The sequence below is a fragment of the Dendrobates tinctorius genome, unplaced genomic scaffold (genome assembly GCF_039654945.1).
Source record: "Dendrobates tinctorius isolate UK_male_01 unplaced genomic scaffold, ASM3965494v1 ptg000035l, whole genome shotgun sequence".
Classification (NCBI taxonomy): domain Eukaryota; kingdom Metazoa; phylum Chordata; class Amphibia; order Anura; family Dendrobatidae; genus Dendrobates; species Dendrobates tinctorius.
Window position 1 is genome coordinate 20,643,094 of NW_027361703.1, and position 21,907 is coordinate 20,665,000.

Below are 21,907 nucleotides of genomic sequence, written 5' to 3' on the forward strand. Positions count from 1 at the left end.
CACCACCCATCAAAGCTACAACTGGCAATGGTTTATCCATTGTCCACCAGCTAAATAGCCAGGTAATCGCCTTGAAAGGGTGATAGCTGGAGGAAACCAGCAATCTTTGCCTGATTGAGCTATTGGGCAATCCTATTAACAATACTGACAGCCCATTATGTCCCTGCATACTATAGGGTGGCTGGGCTGTCACTCACGATACTGACAGCCCGGCTTGCCCCCACTCTCCATATGGTGGCTAATATGTCACTCACTGCATCACTAGGACACAGTAAGTGGCAGGAGTGTGGCAATGACTTTTTCTCTTCCATCTGCCTTTTGTACTAAGACTCTAACTTATCATCCAGTCAAAGTTAAAGGATTAAAAATCATCAGAGGTTCATCCTGAAAACTCAGACGAATATTTCTCACTTGTTATCTGTTTGCAATCCGTATGTTTTTCTTTTTACAGTAGCACCTTTTAATTATGTACGAGACCAGTTAAAGAATTGCAGTGTACTCATACAAAAAGCAAAACTTTAGCTCTGTATGGCATTCGATTTTTGGTACATTCCCGTAGCCTAGATTTGGTGAGTCTTATCTGACACACTGAAGAAATTAGTGCATGCTGCAAATTGCTCATCTGCACTGCCCCATTGAATAACATTGGTCCATGTGCAATCCGATTTCCCACAGACAGCATTTAGACTGAAAATATGGGCTTCTATCTTTGCTGTATAATAAGTAGGGGCATGCAAATAATGCTGCATTAACTGGTCACCAACCAGTATCTGTATAAGTACAGATGCAAAGTGCTTCTGAGTGGGTAGAAGAGAGAACAAGTTAGTTAAATAAGTGAGGTGAGGTGATATGCTGACCTAAAGAAATGTGTTTTTAGATCACACTTAAAACTGGATACTGGGAATTAATCAGATTTATAAGGTAATGTTTTCCAGAAAACTGGTATAGTGTGGCAGAAGTCCTGGAGGTGGGAGTGGGAGGTTCGGATTATAGAGAATGTTAGTTTCTTAAATACAGGAAAGATATATATCTTGGTACCGTGTTAGCCAGTAGATAGAAAAATATTCAGAATTGAGAGTCCTCAGTGGTTGATACCTTTTAATGGTTAACTGAAAAGATGGTAACAAATTGCAAGCTTTCGAGACTACTCAGGTCTCTTCATCAGGCAAAGACTAATACATCTGAAGAATTGCAAGTCTCATGTCTCAGAGAGACAGGAAGGTCTGGGAGTATAAATTTATGACAACCTTTGACACACTCGGTGCAGGAATGAAAGTGTCGCATGGATTTGTCTTTTTACATCAATTAAGGAATTTGCTCTTCAGACATTCTGGGGGTGTAGGGTCGGTGGGCCGAGCTGGGGGGTGGTCCCTCTCTTACCGCGCAGAGATGTAACAGAGACACGATGGAGGCAAATGTCGGGTACAACAGGTCCAAGTTTTATTCTCTCTTGCCGCCCACTTGACGGCCTCCGCAGTACACCGCACTTCAATGCACTTCTTCACTTTACTTATCGGCCCTCCGTTCACAGAGCCGCTTCCCGCACACCGTACTTTACACTGGGGACGTGTATGTATACACCGTCCCCGCTGCACTCTTCGACGCTCCTGTCAGATCCGTCACTGTGGCCACCTTAGGCCCGTAAACCAACAGTACTTCTACTGAACAGTAATCTCTCTCAATAGGGTATGCTTTACCTCAGTGCCTCGTCTTTTCTGCGGTACTTTCCTGTCAGGACCACCCCCCTGACGTTCTCTCTCCTCAGTCCCCCCTGCTTTGGTTTTCCTCAGAGTGCACAGACTGTCGTAGTCCTCCTGTCACTTGAGCTCCCCCTGGGGACTGGAACTTTCTGGAACCCTCCCTCAAATTTATACCTTTCCTGGTTCCCTGTAACTCCGCCCCATGACCAACGGTTTCCTAAGCCCTAAGCTGATGTCAAGTCCTTTGCTCACACTCCTCCCTGCCCTCTAATGGTCAACCCAGGTACTGCACGTCCACTACACTTTCCTAGCTGTTTCCCCACTGTAGTAGCTGACAACTATCTGAACTGTGCAAACCTTTCCTTCTCTATACTGACAGGTCCGTCCGTCCATCAGGTCACCTTCCCTACAGGGGTATCACACAACACAGAACCAGGCCTCAATCAGAGGACTATAAAATATCAACACTCCTTATGTACGAACTGTTCCAATATTTATGTTTATCCCTCTCCCATAATGACAATTCTGCTTCACGTCACTTGTCTTATCTATTGCGTTATTTCTGTTCTGTTTTGTGCATAAATATGTGATTCTTCAGATGTTGTATTAGTCTTTGCATGTTGAAGAGACCTGAGTAGTCTCGAAAGCTTGCAATTTTCAGTTAGCCATTAAAGGGTATCAACCACTGAGGACTCTGAATTCTAAGTCTTTTAAATATGCAAAGATGCAGTTTTTATAGCATTTTTTAAATCGAGCTGAACCCATGCCTTGGATAGTTGAAATATATCTCCAGAGAGAGAAATTCTAAGTATTTTGATAGTGTTTCTTATGGTAATAACTTGTGGCACATTATAATCAGAGTTTTCACAGAACTCTGTCCTGAAATGGGTTGTTACTTCACGTGTTTACAAAGCCTATTCAGATTTATGGCATGGATTACTTATACAAAAATGTTTGCAAAAAATCTGCAACATGTGAATATACCCATATCTTAATTATTGTATTGTACCAAATTATATTGCATTGTATTTAATAATTTATGTAGGTGTCTGAAAAGTTAAATAGATATAAGGTATTTATACATAAATAATTGAAGTTTAGGCATTTCCATAAGAACACTAATAAGGAAGTCATCCATTGCACATCTCTACTGTTACTTACTCTTTCATTTACACTGTGATTTTTAATGTTTTGTCTAGAAACAACCTCAGAATTCCATGCCTTGTGTGTTAGAATCATCCAGCTTTCTTTTCTGTCTTTGCCTTTCACTGTTTCTTACTTTTCTTAGTTTGGGTCATAGCTATTGCTGTATCTTTTTTCCTTTTACATTGTTCCAGTCCCCTGTTGTTGCACTTTCAGATCATTCAAGTTCCTTGTCACTCCTCTTGACAAAAGGATCATTCCAGTCCCCTGTCATTCCACTTTGAGATTGTTCCAGTGCCTACAACGGTGAGCCTATTATGCTTTAATGTGATTATGGGGTAGGAGGGAATTAATGATAGTGGCAAATTAAGCAAGACTTTACAAAAAATATTTTTGCATGTGCAGAAAATATCAGATTTTTTGGGGGGTTTATAATTAAAAGATCACAATTGAATATAGAGTGCAACACAATTTGATGTACTGTAAATATATCATAACTATATTGTAGCCATTGTAATAAGTTTCTGCTACAGAAAACATTGTACAATTGTTACTAATGGGGTATTAGCAAGGTGTCGTCCAATGTAAAACTTAATTCTCAACTATTGTTTTGTGTATAATGTTTGCTTCATTTTGCCATTTTTGGTGGTTATTTACTATAATGTTATCCTGTGGATTTCTGGTTGTTTAGGATAATCTAACCTACTGTCTCCTCATTCCTGTTAAATGTCATGAACTCACTGATACATGGCTCACAATAGGATTTCAACATATCCTTTTTAATCCTGGGCACACCAGCATGTAATAAGATGCTGAAAAGAAGCCAGGCAAATCAGCAAGCAGGTTCTCCATCACTCTAGACTGAATAATGGCCACTCAGCAAGCATAACCATACAAAGAAGTATGGTAGATTTGATATCTGAGGTCAGAAGTCATTCAAAGCACATCATTTGAGGGCAGTTCAAGGGCTGGAACCGTGCATTAAAGTAAATAGAACACTGAGGGATATTATTGACTTCACTGTGATAATCAATGAATAAGGTCCCTTTAGTGTATAAATTGTCCACCTTCCAACCAATTGAGATGTATAAAGTTGGCATGCCAAACAACATTTTCCTGTTTGATCTTTCAATTTTTCTTGAAACCTTTTGTTTTAACAATTCAAATGAGATGTGGCTCCACTATTCATGTTTTTATATATATTACAAAGCAGCAAAATAAGTTCATAAGTAGGCTTGAAACAAAGTCATGTAGCCTATAATCCTAGAGTCTGGATGTGACCTTGAAGGAGTTTCACTTGGACTCTGAATCAGTTTTCCATGGTCAATAAATCTCTCCATCTCATCATAGTTGCATGCATGCTAGTAGTTAGGCTTTCTTCCAAAGACTGGATATACTGTACAAGTTGTGTACACCTGTTCATGGTATGTATATTCCATAAGCAGGCTAATGTGACATCACAATATCTTGAACCATTATCATATGCAAACAATATTTTTCATGGAAACCTGCTTACTTTTTTTTTAGTCTTCCCAACACTGAATTTACATTTACAAGTTCACATTTTACTACTTGGTCATTAGAATAATATTCTTCTCTTAAATAGTAAGATACCACTTTATTGTTGGGAATATATAGGCAGTAACAAGTGTTTGTAGTTACACATGAGAGCTTTTCTAGGCTTCATAGAGTGCCATGTGTCTGCAGTTATTGCCACTTTAAAAATTGTTACACAAAAACTCCAGCCTTACTCTGCATTTATTTCAAATTTTCACATAACGCTATATGTTGCAATTATTGGAAATCTAAACTTTGTGAAATGTTTTCATATTGTAGCCAGATATTTATGAGGTGTAATTTTATACTGCATAATGTAGGACTTCAATCCCGGGATTTGGGTAAATACCTTTGCAACTGACATCATGGGAACAACATTTCCTGGATATCCATATTATGGCTATATTCTTTATTTTTCTAAATCTAGTAGTAAATCTGACAAACTTTTCATTTTAGAGAGTTTTCTGATGTTTTCTTTTTTTTCGCCCAAGGCTAGGTCAGAATTGTCTGAATCCATTTACCTTGTGATCCCTAACAGCTGTCAGATCGAAATAATATTTTAAAAAGTTAACATTGTTTGATTTAAAACACAGTCATACAGGAAAAAGGCATGTGCCTGGGATTATAGAAGTGTGACTATGTACATTATCATCATGCATATTCTTAAAAGAGCCTTTGTTTTATATTCTGCTTCCTCTCTATCTATGGAATGCTTATTGCAAGATCATATATTGTCTTATGGGGTTATTTAAGAATGTATTATATATTGTTATTGACTGCTAACCTACATCTTACACCTCTGGACCTAATATACGCAGACCATGCAAAAATAATCTAAATCTGTTTAGAATTAATCGTCCCTATTGCTGAATGTTAAAAGAAAAAAAGTTTGCAAAAAAATACAGCTTTTGTACATTTTCTTCTCAGAACAAAGGGCTCTTTCTTTTAAAAACCCAATATACTTACTCTATTTCATATTTTTCATAATGTAATTCTTTTGGATAAGCCCACACTTTCACTAAACCTATACAATTTTCTACTGTATTTTATTTACTATGCATAGGAAAAAGGATTTTTGTGAAGCCTGATTATGAGGGAAAGCATTACATTTAACAGCTAGGTAATTTTTTTTCTTAAAATTTACCTGTGCAAAGTGAACATAATTGTTCTGTCCATGCTTAATTGTGGTCCAATTTAAGAGGTAATTTAAATAGTTCACAAGACAAATTAGTTACTTGCTTCTATAGCAGAAAAAGATCCCCTTTCCAACATAGGGCGTAATAGTACGCCAATGTTGGACTCCCTTTGTTTGCTGGCTCCGGCGCTGAGCCCGCACCTTTCTGGGCACATGACTGCTGATTTATACAGCTGACATGTCCCCGCAACAGCCACAATCCACCTGCAGCTGTTAACCCGTTAAATGCCTCTGTCAATCTCTGATTGCGGCATCTAAGTCGTGCTTCTGGCAGGCGCCAGAAATCCCACCCATCGGTGATTGCAGGTCACCAATGAGTTGGCATGACAACCAGAGGTCTCCAGCAGACCTCTATGTTTGTCATAGCCAGATTGCTAGGAGCATTTCTACTACATAGAGTTGATCTAATCATCGTCTGTATGTAGCAGAGCCTATCGGACAATTGCAGCTTCTAGTCTCCCTAGTCTCCAATGGAGACTATTGAAGCATGTAAAAAGTAAAAAAAAAGTTTTTAAAAATATAAAAAAAATAAAAGTTCAAATCGCCCCGTTTTGCCGCATTCAAAATAAAACAATAAAAAAATAAATATACACATATTTGGTATGTCCGCATTCAAAATCACCCGATCGTTAAATGGTATAACAAGAAAAAGTCAAAATGCCAGAATTATGTTTTTTTGGTCAGTCATCACACAGCTCCATCGAGTCAAAAATAAAAACATTACACATATCTAAAAATATGGTGACACAACCCCAATTTTTTTTTGGAAATTTCTAATTTTTTTCACCATGAAAATAATAAAATTAACTGCCACTGTAATCGTACTGATGAGCAGAATCAAATTGCAAGGTCATTTTTACCACAAAATGTACACAATAAAAATAATTCTCAAAAAAAGCACTGTCAATTGCATTTTTTTTCACAACTTCTCCCATTTGAAATCTTTACCAATTTTCTATGCAAAATTGGAAATTGTCTGCGTCTTGAACCGATTGAAGCAATAATGTATTGTAGAGCTTGTATTTAGTTTTCACCATTTCAGGGTTTCTTAAATATGTACTCTTATCTCAAAAATAGCATGTCCATAGAATATTGCAAAAATGTCTGATAGTTATGGGGTCTACATTTTTTTTTTAAAGAAAATGGACCCCATCTCATGCCACTAGGAACTAAAAGGTGGGTATGCATGCTTAACAGGCAAAGTGGGACCTATATAGCATGGCAGACCCATACATAGAATACCGTATTTTTTGGACTATAAGACACACTTTTCCCCCTCAAATTCTGGGGGGCAGATGAGGGTGCATCTTACAGTTGTAATGTACCTGTAGATGAATTTAAGCGACATCGTAGGAGCTGGCATCAGTCGAGCAGCAATGCAGGAGCTGGGAGCCGCTGGGCGGTGTAGAGGCAATGCAGGAGCTGGGAGCTGCCGATGGTGGAGTCGCGGAGGTCTGTCTGCGCTTAAGTTGCCCTGCTGGAGCCACCGGCAGTGGAGCAGCCACTGTGGGAACCTCCAGCAGTGGAGTTGTGGAGATCTGTTGGCGGTGCAGTGGTGGAGCAACACTACACGAGCCGATGGCGGCGGAGTCGCAGAGGTCTGTCGGCAGTGCAGTGGCCCTGCCAAAGCTACAGGCAGTGTAACGGCCACTGCTGGAGCCACCAGCAGTGGAGCAGTCCTGCCAGAGCCACCGGCGGTGGAGTCATGGAGGTAGGTTGGTGCCACCACTGTGAATATACTGCGGCCATGCTAAACAGGAAGTAGGAGTTCTCGCATACGGTCATGTGCTGCAGTGATGTACTACAGAGGCCGTAGCCACACAGAAATTTACATAGAGCAGTTCCTCTGGCCCTGCCTTTGCATTTACTGTAGTCACTGCGGCTTGTGATCTGGATGGAAGAACGCCTACTTCCTGTCTAGTGTGGCCACAGACGTGATGTACGGTAATTTCAATTAAAAGTAAAAAAAAGTTTAAGCACTATTACTACTGTGGTGAACTATAACTCCCAGAATGTTACAGGAGCTGCAGGACATGTTGGGAGTTATAGTTCTTCAAAGCACTTGACATACCATAAATGGCACCTATGACATCTTAAAGGTGACATGTTTGCTAAATACAGGCTGACCAATGCACAGGGAGAGTGCATTAGTGTAGCAATGAGCTGTCTGACTTTAGCCACTTTTTTCTCTGAAATGCCACAGCATTTCAGAGAAAAAAGTGACTAAAGTCATACAGCCCATTGTTACGCTAATACACGCTCCCTATGCATTGGACAGCCCGTACTTTAAAAGCCACCTGAAGACTAGTCAGACATGTGGGTCCCCAGCGGCTTCTCCCCATCTGCTCCCATTGAGTGACAATTTTCTTTTTTCATGCGCATACAGGAAGAGACCTGTCAGTGATTGTCAGCAGGAGGGGAAAAGCCAAAGGTACAGTATGGTGTGTTTTTCTCTGAAATGCCGTAGCATTTCAGAGTGAAGAATACCGACCTGGCTTTGATCATACAGCCAGTGTCTGATGCATGCTATCCGTGGATTACGGTAGCATGTATCAGCTGTCAGGTTCCCTTTTATAGTATTTACAGTACCGTACTTCCACATTGGAAGGTGAGCAGCATTCACACGTGTACAGATGCATGATTGGCAACTACGGTATCATGCAGGTGTCTTCGTTGGTTTGCTTTGATGGTAGGATATCAGCACTACTCACTTCCCAATCCAGAAGCAAACGGTGCCAGAGAAACCCTTTTAACCTATCAAAAAATACAAGATTTCATCAATCTGTGCACACACTTTTTTCTATCCCGCTGCATAAAAAAGGGATTGAAAAATCATAAGTACCGTACCACAAATTGGTACCAATAAAAACTCCAGCTTGTTTCATTAAAAAAGCTCACACATACATTAAACAGAAAAATTAATGCAGAGTTAGTGGTCAATTGTGGTACCAGTATTACCGTATTTATTTTATTATGCATTGCCTATGGTACCGTATATTGGACTATCCTATTCCACAGCAATTTACAGACATTATCATCACTGTCCCCAATGGGGCTCACAATAGCTCTATCAGTACCGTATGTGTTTGGAGTGTGGGAGGAAAGCGGAGACCCTGGAGGAAACCCACGCAAACCCGGGGAGAACATACAAACTCCTTGCAAATGTTCTCTTTGGTGGGGTGTTGTTCCATACAGTGTTGCACAACCTGTTGCCCTCCAGCAACAGAACCCCCACAATAACAGTGTCAGCAGCAGGACAAAGTACCGTACTGATACCATAACTTTGTATTTTCTTGCAGAAACATACAATCGTGTACCGTACTCCCTTTTAAAATAGAGGTAGTGAAGTACGCCAAAGAACATTGGAACAGAGCAGTGAAGAGACACTTCAGGCCACCTCCAACTGAAATAATGATACGGGAATGAAGGAAAATGGAGGATTATCTGCAAAAAATGGACAAAGAAAAAATGTTTTCTTGGGCATGCTGCAAAGTGGCCACATTTAAAAGTGGATGTGAAAGAGTGGATCATACGTCACAGAAACAATGAATATTCTTTATCTACAAAAATGATAATTTATGAAGCTAAACCTTTTGCTGCAGAGAAAGACATTGAGGACTTCACAGGAATACCATCATGGTGCTATAGATTTATGAAGCGATGTGGCCTTGCTAAGTGCACAAAAACTAGGATTGCATAAAATATGCCTATAGAATATGAAACCAAGATTGTGTATTTTCACAAATTTGTACTGGAAGCAAGAATGAAAAATGGATTTGAAATGACTCAGAGTGGGAACATGGATGAAGTCCCGTTGACCTTCGATGTTCTATCAAACAAAACTGTTGATGTGAAAGGTGCCAAAACTATAGGCGTGAAGACTTCAGGACATGAGAAAACCCATAATACAGTTGTGTTGTCCTGCTATGCAGATGGCACCAATCTGCCATCAGTGCTGGTTTTCAAAAGAAAAGCCATGCCAAAAGAGGCAATCCCAAGAGGAGTCATTGTTCATATTCATGACAAAGGATAGATGGACGAAAATGGCATGAAGATATGGATAGAAAAAGTGTGGCCAAACGTCCTGGAGGGCTTCTGAAAAAAACCTGCTCTATTAGTGCTTGACCAGTTCAGGGAACATATCACTGAAGCTACAAAAAGGAGATTTAAAGAAGTGAAAACCCATCTTGACGTAATTCCTTGGGGGCTTATCAGTCAGTTGCAACCTTTTGGACGTTTCCATCAACAAGCCATTTAAAGTTTTCATGAAAGAAGAGTGGAATAAATGAATGGCTGTTGGAAATCATGACCTGACACCACCTGAACGAATGAAAAGGCCCACAAACACCCAAGTTTTTGAGTGGGTGAAAGCCTCATGGCAGTCAGTTAAGAATGAAACCAATGTGAAGTCCTTCAAAAAAATGTGGCATCAGCAATGCCTTATGGCACCGAAGATGACATCCTCTATGAACAGAGTGAAGACAGTGATTTGAGTGATTCTGGGGAACCGAGCTTCCTAAATATGGACAGTAGTGACAAGGAGTTCTTGGGGGTTCCCTGGTGACTAAGGAGTTTCCATACTTAAATCAATAATGGTTGTTAATGCTGCTGCTGAGTTCTGTTTACATTTGCATTGGTGAAATATTATGTTATTTATGTTATTAAATATTTTACCCCATTATTTGCTTCAAAACATTTTTTCCCTATTTTCAACCACTAAAACCTAGGTGCGTCTTATAGTCCAAAAAATACGGTACTTTTATGACATACCTTGTGGAGATATAATGCTTTTACTGACTTAGTGCTGTACAGGAGTTAAACAATTTCTGCTGTGCTACTAATTTCTTCAAAAAGAGGAAAAAATCCTTCAAAAAATTCAGATACAAACCAGACAGGCCTAAATGCATCTGCACTAATACAGGGTGCAGCGGACCCAAGTAAAATGGCAGCTGCACAGGTGCATAAATACCAAATGAAACAGCCAGCCTACAATCAGGGATTGGCCGTGTGGTACACCAGTGCAGAAGAAATAATCCGCATGTGGCAGTGTTCACACAGGGAATGCAGGGCTTCTGGTTCACAACCTCTTAGTAACACTAAATAGGGGGGTTGTCCAGTGCCAACTAGAATGCATCCTGTTATGAATGGGTCACCGAGGAGAAAAAAGCAAAACAAGCTAAGTCACAGAAAACCAGAGAGGTTGGTAACTATGCAGATTGCAGATCCCTGATCTTACCACACAACTAGCAGCAGCCATGGAGCGTGTCTACAATGTTCCTAGACGCCTTGTCACGGCCGGAGGACTAAATAAGCCTAAAGCAAGAAAAGGGAAAACTAACTACCCCAGAGCAGACCCCAAAGGAATAGATAGCCCCCACACATGTATTGACGGTGAAACAAGATGAAGGCACAAACACAGGCAGGAAAATAGGCTGAGCAAATGATGGGGCCCAAACTAACTAGACAGGAAAGGAAAGGAGAGACACTGTCTGCAACCTGCAAAACACCCTACAAAAATAATGTCCAACACTTCTGATAGCAAAATTAACCCTGAAGTCACTAGACTTCTCCCACTATATCAGCACTCTGAAATATTCTGAGACAGAGCAAAAAAGAGACAGAACTAGTAAGGGACAAAAACCCAATTGGCAAAATACTGATAAATAAGAGTGGAAGTTCAGCACAGCCCCCAGCAGGGGCTGGTGTTATGAGCTCATTTTCTGCTCCTCCACTTGAGAGTTCTCCTGCCGTTCTCCCTCTGGTGGTGACAGGAGGTAGTGGGTTGGTTTGAGTGGTAGTGATCTGCCACCTGATGAGAAGGATAGCGATTGGATCTCTAGAGTATCAGACTGGATATAAGACAGCCAACGCCCTATCCTGTTGCTGGTGATTCAGTCTGCTTCTCAGTTCTTGGACTTCAGCTCTCTTCCAGTCTTCTTAAGTTAAGTTTGTTTTTGCTAATGTTCACACTTGCGCTTGTTGGTCAATTCAGTTTCTTGTGTGGTCAGCTTGCCCCTGCTGGGGCTATGCTGAACTTCCACTCCTATTTATCTGTATTTGCCAATTTGCCTTTTTGTCCCTTATTAGATTGGCCTATTTTTGCTCTGTTTCAGAATATTTCAGAGTGCTGATATAGTGGGAGAAGTCTAGTGACTTCAGGGTAAATTTTGCTATCAGACGTGTTTGACATTATTTTTGGTAGGTTTTTTGGCAGATTGCAGACAGTGGCTTTCCTTTCCTGTCCTTTCTAGTTAGTCGGGCCCCATCGTTTGCTCAGCCTATTTTCCTGCCTGTGTATGTGTTTTCATCTTGCTTCACCGTCAATACATGTGTGGGGGCTGTCTTTTCCTTTGGGGTCTGCTCTGGGGCAGTTAGTTTTCCCGCTTTAGGTTTATGTAGTCCTCCGGTGGTGATGAGGCATCTTGGAACAACGTAGGAACGCTCCACTGGAACTGTTAGTTGTGTGGTTAAGATCAGGGATCTGCAATCTGTATAGTGACCAACCTGTCTGGTTTTCTGGGACTTAGCTTTTTGTTGTTCCTCCTCGGTGACCCATTCATAACAGGCTGGCTGACCACACCAAAAAACTGAATAGACCAACAAAATCAAGTGTGAACATTAACAGAAAAACTTAGCTTTAGATGACTGGAACAGAGCTGAAAACCAAGAGCTGACAAGCCAGAAGGAATCACCAGCAACTGAATAGGGCGTCGGCTGTCTTAAATCCAATCTGAGACTCCTGAGATCCAATCGTCATCCTCATTCTCAGGTGGAAGATCTCCACCAATCAAATCAGCCTCTCTACCTCCTGTTACCACCAGAGGGAGTCTGTAAGGAGAACTCACAACTGGTGAACCAGAGAATGAACTCACAACAGCATCCCGTGTGAACAGAGGCCACAAGTTTGCAGAACCATTTGGGCCCAGCTGCACCCTGAAAGAAATATAAAAAGTGCACAAAAAACATCAATATATGTAAGGTATTGGTTGATATTAAGGCCTTAATACGGAAGCTGGCAAACTGCGTCAAAGTTCCTTTCACTTGCCAGTCCTACTCTAACATGAAAACCTCAAAAAGAGGAAAAAATCCTCCAAAAAATTCAGATACAAACCAGACAAGCCTAAATGCATATGCACTAATACAGGGTGTAGCGGACCCAAGTAAAATGTCAGCTGCACAGGTGCATAAATACCAAATGAAACAGCCAGCCTACAATCAGGGATTGGCCGTGTGGTACACCAGTGCAGAAGAAATAATCCGCATGTGGCAGTGTTCACACAGGGAATGCAGGTCTTCTGGTTCACAACCTCTTAGTAACACTATATAGGGGGGCTGCCCAGTGCCAACTAGAATGCATGCCGTGTGAACAGAGGCCACAAGTTTGCAGAACCATTTGGGCCCAACTGCACCCTGAAAGAAATATAAAAAGTGCACAAAAAACATATCAATATATGTAAGGTATTGGTTGATATTAAGGCCTTAATACGGAAGCTGGCAAACTGCATCAAAGTTCCTTACACTTGCCAGTCCTGTGCAGCTGCCATTTTACTTGGGTCCGCTGCACCCTGTATTAGTGCAGATGCATTTAGGCCTGCCTGGTTTGTATCTGAATTTTTTGATTTTTTGGAGGATTTTTTCCTCTTTTTGAGGTTTTCATGTTAGAGTAGGACTGGCAAGTGTAAGGAACTTTGACGCAGTTTGCCAGCTTCCGTATTAAGGCCTTAATATCAACCAATACCTTACATATATTGATATGTTTTTTGTGCACTTTTTATATTTCTTTCAGGGTGCAGTTGGGCCCAAATGGTTCTGCAAACTTGTGGCCTCTGTTCACATGGGATGCATTCTAATTGGCACTGGACAGCCCCCCTATATAGTGTTACTAAGAGGTTGTGAACCAGAAGCCCTGCATTCCCTGTGTGAACACTGCCACATGAGGAATATTTCTTCTGCACTGGTGTACCACACCGCCAATCCCTGATTGTAGGCTGGCTGTTTCATTTGGTAGTTATGCACCTGTGCAGCTGCCATTTTACTTGGGTCCACTGCACCCTGTATTAGTGCAGATGCATTTAGGCCTGTCTGGTTTGTATCTAAATTTTTTGGAGGATTTTTTCCTCTTCTTGAGGTTTTCATGTTAGAGTAGGACTGGCAAGTGTAAGGATTTTTTGACGCAGTTTTCCAGCTTCCGTATTAAGGCCTTGATATCAATCAATACCTTACATATATTGATATTTTTTTGTGCACTTTTTATATTTCTTTCAGGGTGCAGTTGGGCCCAAATTGTTCTGCAAACTTGTGGCCTCTGTTCACACGGGATGCATTCTAGTTGGCACTGGGCAGCCCCCCTATATAGTGTGACTAAGAGGTTGTGAACCAGAAGCCCTGCATTCCCTGTGTGAACACTGCCACATGCGGATTATATCTTCTGCACTGGTGTACCACACGGCCAATTCCTGATTGTAGGCTGGCTATTTCATTTGGTATTTATGCACTTGTGCAGCTGCCATTTTACTTGGGTCCGCTGCACCCTGTATTAGTGCAGATGCATTTAGGCCTGTCTGGTTTGTATCTGTGCTACTATTTTGTATCTGCTGGGAGGCCTGAAGTCCCATCAAATATTGTAATGTTACAGTTGTTTAAAATAGCAATTACTTTACTGTTTCCTAATGGAATTGCCATTTCAGCAATTCGAGCTTTTAGTAATAGTAATACATTTTATTAAAGTAAATATATATTTCAAATCTTTGATCCACTGATATAAGTACTAGTCATAACTATTACTGCATTATCAATAAAAATAAGGTTAGTATTTAAACCATGTATGTGTAACAGTTGATAATATTATTTGTAATGTTAATTTATATTATTATTATTTGTGTAGTATAAAATAATTTTCATAACTATTACTTACTGCCACTTTGTGCTTACATTTGTTAGTGGCTATGTATTAATATGAAAGTGATTACCATCTTGAAAAAAAGCACAAAATTTAATTGTTTAAAGCTCTATTTCATGAGCTGTCATGCTAACAATATTTATTCTGCTAGTTGACTTCATGGGTAGATATGTCTGTACTCTAAGGGGAGGGTTGCAAGATACATTTTTGTATTCACAAATGTATTTTATGTATATGTATGTATTAGACATGTACATCTAAGTCAGTGTTTTGACACTTTGCTCTAGATAAAGATGCTGATTTTTTGTATTATTCAGTAGCTTATCCTGCCACAGTTTTGTTAGACATGAAACCCCGATTGTTAACACTGTGGAATATATAAATATTTATTATCTGCATAGATACAGTTAAGATCTCTTTAATTTGGATGTCACACAGAAATTTTAAACACACAGCAAGAATAAAAACATACTGGTATATTTTGTAACCAAATGTATAATTAAATTTCAATGAAAAAACAGTATGCACATGTATGCATATGATTTTATACATATATTTAATTATATATATACATTGTATAATATTTGTGTATATACTGTATTTATAAGATGCACCTGATTATAAGACGCACCCCCAAATTTGTTGAAGAGAAAGAGAATTTTTTTTATGTTAAATGGGGGTCTGTCTTATAATGCCAGTGTCAGTCTTACAAATCATATACTGTATATATATATATATATATATATATATATACAGTATGTTTATATAATATGTATGTAATACCAAGCCTGAGGTTTAGTAGTGAACAGGTGTCAGCCAGATACCCTCATTAAATAAGATATGATACATGAAATCTGCGTGAAACGCAATATCTGTTTAATTTAAAAAAAAATTATTTAAAAAAATGCGTGGGCTCCTGCATAATTTTCTTAACCAGTGGAGAGAAATCCGACAGCTGAGGGCTGATCTTAATATTCTGGGAAGGAGCCAATAGCCATAAAGGTTCCCATACTATTAATATCATCTCACAGATGTTTGCTTAGTCTTTACTGGCTAGTTTACAGGGGAACCACAGAAAAAATTTGACATGGGGTCCCCATATAAAATCAATCCAGCAAAGGCTAGGCAGACAGCTGCGTGCTTATATTAATATCCTGTGAAGGGGCCATGTATATTTGCACCACTTCAGGCTGAAAACATCAGCTTTCAGCTACCCAGAAATGGCGCATCTTATAGATGCGCCAATTCTGGCACTTAGCCTCACTCTTCCCACTTGCCCTGTAGCAGTAGCAATTGGGGTAATATTTGTGAGGTTGATGTCACCTTTGTATTGTCCGGTGACATCAAGCCCACAGATTAGTAATGGAGAAGCGTCAATAAAAAACACCTATCCATTACTAATCCTATAGTTATGTGGTAAAGACACAGCCAGAATACAGTCCTTTAATTGAAATAATCACATAGACTCCTTTATTGAATCTTAATTTACCATAATTCCTGCATCACCTATTCCCCGACTCCCTCAGTCTCCTGCAACAAAAAAATATAATAAACCAACATAAATACTCCCTGTCCAATGTAATCCATTTACCGAGTGTCCCTCATGTGTAGAACAGTCACATCAGGAGATGTGACTGCTCTACCTGGCCTCCAGTGATACATTGGCAGGAGATAATCGCTCCTGCAGTGTATCACTGGGAGTTCATCGGAGTTCATGCTCTCACGGCACCGATGCATAAGAATTTTATCATGCAGCGGTGCCACAAGTGACAGCACGAACTCCGGTGAACTCTCATGGTGGTGCGGTGATACACTGCGGGAGGATCACCTCCTGTCAGTGTATCACCAGAGGCCGGGTAGAGCAGTCTCATCTCCCGATGTGACTGTTCTACACGTGAGATCGCCGTGGGACACTCATTATTAAATGGACTATGTGTCACGGTCACGTGTGTCTGGACGCAGCGAGTACCGCAAGGCGAACCCATATGACACACGTGACCCTGGATACACCGCCTCCAGCGGGGCGCATTTAAATGTTAAGACGTGCAGCTGGATACACCGCCTCCAACTGGCGAATTTAGGTATTACACGTATATATAAAGTAGTCTGGAAACCCCGCCTCCAGTAAGGCGAATTTAAATAATAAAGGGGAACCTGGGTAACATTAACAATGGTGGGCCCTGCAATATGGAATAGGGAAGTGGAGACCTCCTGTACTCCCCTGAGCCAGTGTCCCTGCACTCCTAACGTTCCCTATGCCGGTTCCGCACCGGGCGACGCACAGGAACCTAAAAACCCTAGCTCGCCCTGAACCTAAACCCTCACTAGGGAATTGGTTGGTGCGGAAACTAATCCCACCACTGCACTAAACACACATGAGGGAAAATGACAATACAGGGGAAGCACCACTTAGCTTTGCTCTGTTGCGTACGCTCCTAGCAACAGAGCCCACCACCTGTGTGCATCTTCTCCACCTGGATCCTTCAACATAACTGGATCCTTCACCATAGTGCAGCCTTGGACCAGAGTCCACCACCAGTTGCAGCTGCCCAATAAACAGAGTCCCAAAGATGAGTCCAGCTTCTGCCAAAAAGTCCTGCATGCTTGAGTCCAGTTTTCAACAACCAAGTCCAGCATGCTGAGTGCAACTCTCACCATCGTCGCCACTCCACCAAGCCATGCAAGCACCTCCTGCTGACACCGTAAACTGCGACTCCACCAGGCCATACCAGCCCTTCCTGCAGACCACATAGCTGCCACTCGTCCCCTCTGGCTGGGCTGCGCAGAACTCATGTTCAGCTCCTTCTTTCACCCAGACTTCCTTGTGAATGACTAACACACAATATCACCAACAGTGATTGAACACACCTGGCTCTCTTTTATAGAGCCTCACACCTGAATTATAATTATGTGCACTAAACCAAAGAAACTAAAGTGCGCAACCAATCACCACCACCGGGGCAACTTAGAATGAACGACACTACGTGTAATAATTCTAATGGCCATCGGGGGCAATCACATCACTTTGGCACCTAGCCAAAGGAAAAAAAGTTCACTTATCCATTTAAACTGTCAGATCCACGCTGGATCATGACACTATGGAGGACAGGGAGTACATGTTGGTTTATTTTATTTTTGTTGCAGGAGCCGCGAACATCAGAGTTTAGGTGTTTTACAGTCGCCATATGATGGGACTACTGTCACTGTTATAAGTCACAGACATAGCCAGATGGAAGTAGTAGTCCCATCTGACAATGCCTGGCTACACAGACACCAGCATATTCTCCGCCCACATTCATATTCTCCGCCCACAAGCATATTCTCTGCCCACACACATATTCTCCGCCCACACACTTTTCTCCTTCCTTTCTGCAGCATTTTCTTTTTACACCTGCGGTTTAGCTGCGGACTTGACTGACTCAATATAAGTCAATGGGTGCAGAAAAGCTGCAGATCCACAAAAAGAATTGACATGCTACGTAAAATTAAACGCTGAGAATCAGTGCTGAATTTTCCACAGCATGTGCACACCAATTCTGGATTCCCATTGATTAATATTGCTTGAGCTACTCTTTGTGGATTTAGTGCAATTCCATGCTGAAAAAACGCTGTGGATCCGCAGCAAAATCTGCAACATGTGCACATAGCCTAAAACTGTTAGGTGTTATGCAGTTTTGGTCACACAACCTTACTGGTTGAGCACATTTGTCCATACATTTTCACTTTTTACTTCGATAAGACCCTATTGTGCTTATTGTCTTTCCAGTTTACCACTCCTAAACCCATGTGCAGTAGGAAGCTCTGCTTCTGTTAGCTAGAGATAACCTATATCTCATACTGGCATACTAGCTCCAGCTTACAGCAGTCACCCAGCATTCTGGAAGATTGGGTGGACAGCAGTGTGGGTAGACTGTTCTTACCTAAGTATCCCTGGTAATTCCAATGTTATATCAGGTAGACAAGGTAGGCATCAGTATGAGCAGCCTTTTCTTACCTCAGCAGCCCAGATATCTCTAATATTAGTTCAGATAGACATGGTGTAAAGCAGTGTGAGCAGCCTCTTCTTACCTCAGCACTCCTGGTATCTCTAGTATTAGATCAGATAGACATGGTAAAAAGCAGTGTGATCTGCCTCCTTCTACTTCAGCATCATTAGTATCTACATTCTTAGATTAGGTAGACAGGATGGACAGCAGTATGAGCAGCCTCTTCTTGCCACTGCATCCATAGTATTTCTGGTATTAGATCAGAAAGACAAGATGGACCAGGGTATGGGTTACTTATACTTACTTCATCATCCCTGGTATTTCCAGTGTTAGATCACAAAGATGGTGGACAGCAGTGTGAGCAGCCCCTTGTTATCTCAGCACACCAGCTTCATCAAAATATCCAGAGATTCACATCTTCCTACACATGAAGCAGATTTTTGCTGCACCTGTTCACAGGAACTAGTCCTATTAACATTTTATGTCATGTTTCAGTAAAGGTACTGTCACACTTAGCAATGCACCAGCGATCCCGACCAGCGATATGACCCGGTCAGGATCGCTGGTGCATCGCTAAGTGGTCGCTAGTGAGCTGCCACACAGGCAGATCTCACCAGCGAGATAGCAGCGGTCGGGGGTCGTTACTTACCTGTCAGACGAGGCGATCCTGATGTCCTCCCGCCCGAGTCCACACCTCACTCGTCGGCGCCACAGGAAGCCCAGCAGGAAGCTGACGACAAGAAACGGCCCAGGACGTTCTCGCGCTATCAGCGATAACCAGCGGGGGAGCGGTCGGAGGTAAGTATCAGGCATAGCGATATCGCTAGCAATATCGCTATAACGTCACAAAAATCAGTGACGTTATAGCGATATTGCTTGTGATATCGCTTAGTGTGACAGGCCCTTAAGTGTGCAAGGCAGCAGCCATTTTTATTGTATAATGATTACCTCTCTGGGCAAAACTATTGTTATTTGCTATTTAGCCAACCATTTTCATTGTATAGTGATTACCTCTCTGGGCAAAACTATTGTTATTTGCTATTTAGGAATTTATATTTTTATGTACTTTATTCCATTCCTAGAGAACCCATTTAAACACTAAAAAGTACAGAGCATAGTCCACTTTGATGTTGTTTTATACTGTTATATGACAAAATATATGAACTCTTAGCTCAGTGCACGTTGCATCCATAAATTTGGTATTGTGTCAGTAATAATGTAAACAGATGGCCATTGAAAAAAAAGTATATCGTGCACCATGTACCTTACACACTTGTTTTATTTACAACTAGCTGAAGAGCCCGGCGCTGCCCGGGCATAGCAACTAACTGTGGTTAGTTATAACAAATTATAATTATCCTCCATCCCATAGTCCCGTGCCCATATACCCATCATACATATCCACCATCCCATAGGCCCGTGCCCATATACCCATCATACATATCCTCCATCCCATAGTCCCATGCCCATAATACCCATCATACATATTTTCCATCCCATAGTCCCATGCCCATATACCCATCATACATATTTGCCATCCCATAGACGAGTGCCCATATACCCATCACACATCCTTCATCTCATAGTCCCATGCCCATATACTCATCATACATATCCTCCATCCCATAGTCCCGTGCCCATATACCCATCATACATATCCCCCATTCCATAGTCCCGTGCCCATATACCCGTCATACATATCCTCCATCCCATAGTCCAGTGCCCATATACCCATCACACATCCTCCATCCCATAGTCCCGTGCCCATATACCCATCATACATATTCTCCATCCCATAGTCCCGTGCCCATATACCCATCATACATATCCTCCATCCCATAGTCCAGTGCCCATATACCCATCACACATCCTTCATCCCATAGTCAACCATTATGACATCATAATGAGCGGCGGGGCTTGATGACATCAGCGTCGCCATGGCAACCATTGTGACATCATAATGAGGGGTGGGGCTTGATACGCACACACTGTTTCCCCATTATGTAGATAGGGGCATTATGACATCATAATGAGGGGCGGGGCTTGACGCGCGCACACTTTTTCCCCATTATGTAGACAGGGGCAAAATTGTTTGGTGAATTGGAATGCGCGGGGTTAAAATTTCACCTCACAGCATAGCTTAGGACGCTCTTGGGGTCCAGGCGTGTGACTGTGCCAAATTTTGTGGCTGTAGCTGTGACGGTGCAGATGCCTATCCCGGACATACACACACACACACACACACACACACACACATACATACACACATACACACATACATACATACATACACACTTTGAGCTTTATATATTAGATGGGCCCCTGCAGGCAATATATGCCTTTAGTATGGCATACATTTCAGGCTGCCATAGGAGGTATAGATTCAAATATTTCCAACATTTACAGGAAATGAAAGGGCCAGAGACCATGTGCACAGGGACTAACAAGTTTAAAAAAAATGCCCATGTGCCCCATTTGTACAACTGTATTCTATTTTCCCTCTTAAATGGTCCTTCCACTAGGTGAACTTCATTGCTTGCATTTTTGCATAGGATTAAAGAAGTAGAATTTACTTTTGTGCTTATTCATGCTGAACAGACATAACATTTAAAGTACTGACAAGTGGAGTTAATTATCATTGATTATCTCAGGACAATGGCAACTGTCAAAGGGTGGAAAATATTACGCAGCAAGTGAACAGTCAGTTCATTGTATTGTTGAGTTGGAAGCATGAAACAACAGGTGTAAGCATCTGATCATCTTTAACAAGGATCGGGCTGATCAATTTTGACAAGAAATAGACAATCGCTTCCCTTGAATACTGATGCATCTATGAAAATCCTGTGCCGGTGTTAGAATTTATTTGATCTTGCCACACACTTCACTGCTCTCAGTGCATGTAGATGTACAAGAGTAGGACTTGACAATAGAGGGAAGTTTCCATCAGGTTCCGGTGTTAAAGTGTGAGGCCAAATCATTTCTCTACCTATTGCACCTTCTGTTTCTCCTCCCTGCATTGCCTCAATAAAACTTTTGACAAGGGGAATGCCAAGCGTGAGCCCTATAAAGATTGTCCCTAAAGGTCCTTAGTGTTTGCCCGCATACCAAAGTGGTATAATAAAAAGCAACCAGTAAACCAGTGATAATGTTATGTGTGCCCAAGAATTAGTGATGTGGTTAGAAGGTGCAATAAATGGATGGATAATATCAAAAGAGTAATTATATTGCATCCATAATTATAAGTAATCTGAAACTACATGCATAAATTTTAGCTAAAAGGTACACTTATAAGGCAGTAGGCAGCAATAATCATCTATAGAGAAAAGTGCAGAGTGCAAAAAATTTCAACAATAGGGTGCAAAATAAATAAATAAATATACCTGGACACTACTGGGGTTATGACCCTGGCTGCCCCTAATGAGGCTTG

The 21,907-nt window shown here is 41.3% G+C and overlaps 1 protein-coding gene across 19 annotated transcripts in view; it reads left to right on the forward strand.

Annotated features, from left to right (window-relative positions):
• Positions 1-21,907, forward strand: part of FOXP2 (forkhead box P2) — a 461,404-nt gene that overhangs the window by 427,393 nt on the left and 12,104 nt on the right. For 15 of the 19 annotated variants that reach the window (XM_073573315.1, XM_073573316.1, XM_073573312.1 and 12 more), the window contains one exon: positions 3,060-3,149. The exons of the other annotated variants lie outside the window; for them this stretch is intronic. In XM_073573315.1, coding sequence (XP_073429416.1) covers positions 3,060-3,149 — 90 coding nt within the window. The remainder of the gene's footprint in view (positions 1-3,059; positions 3,150-21,907) is intronic. 19 annotated transcript variants of the gene reach the window in all.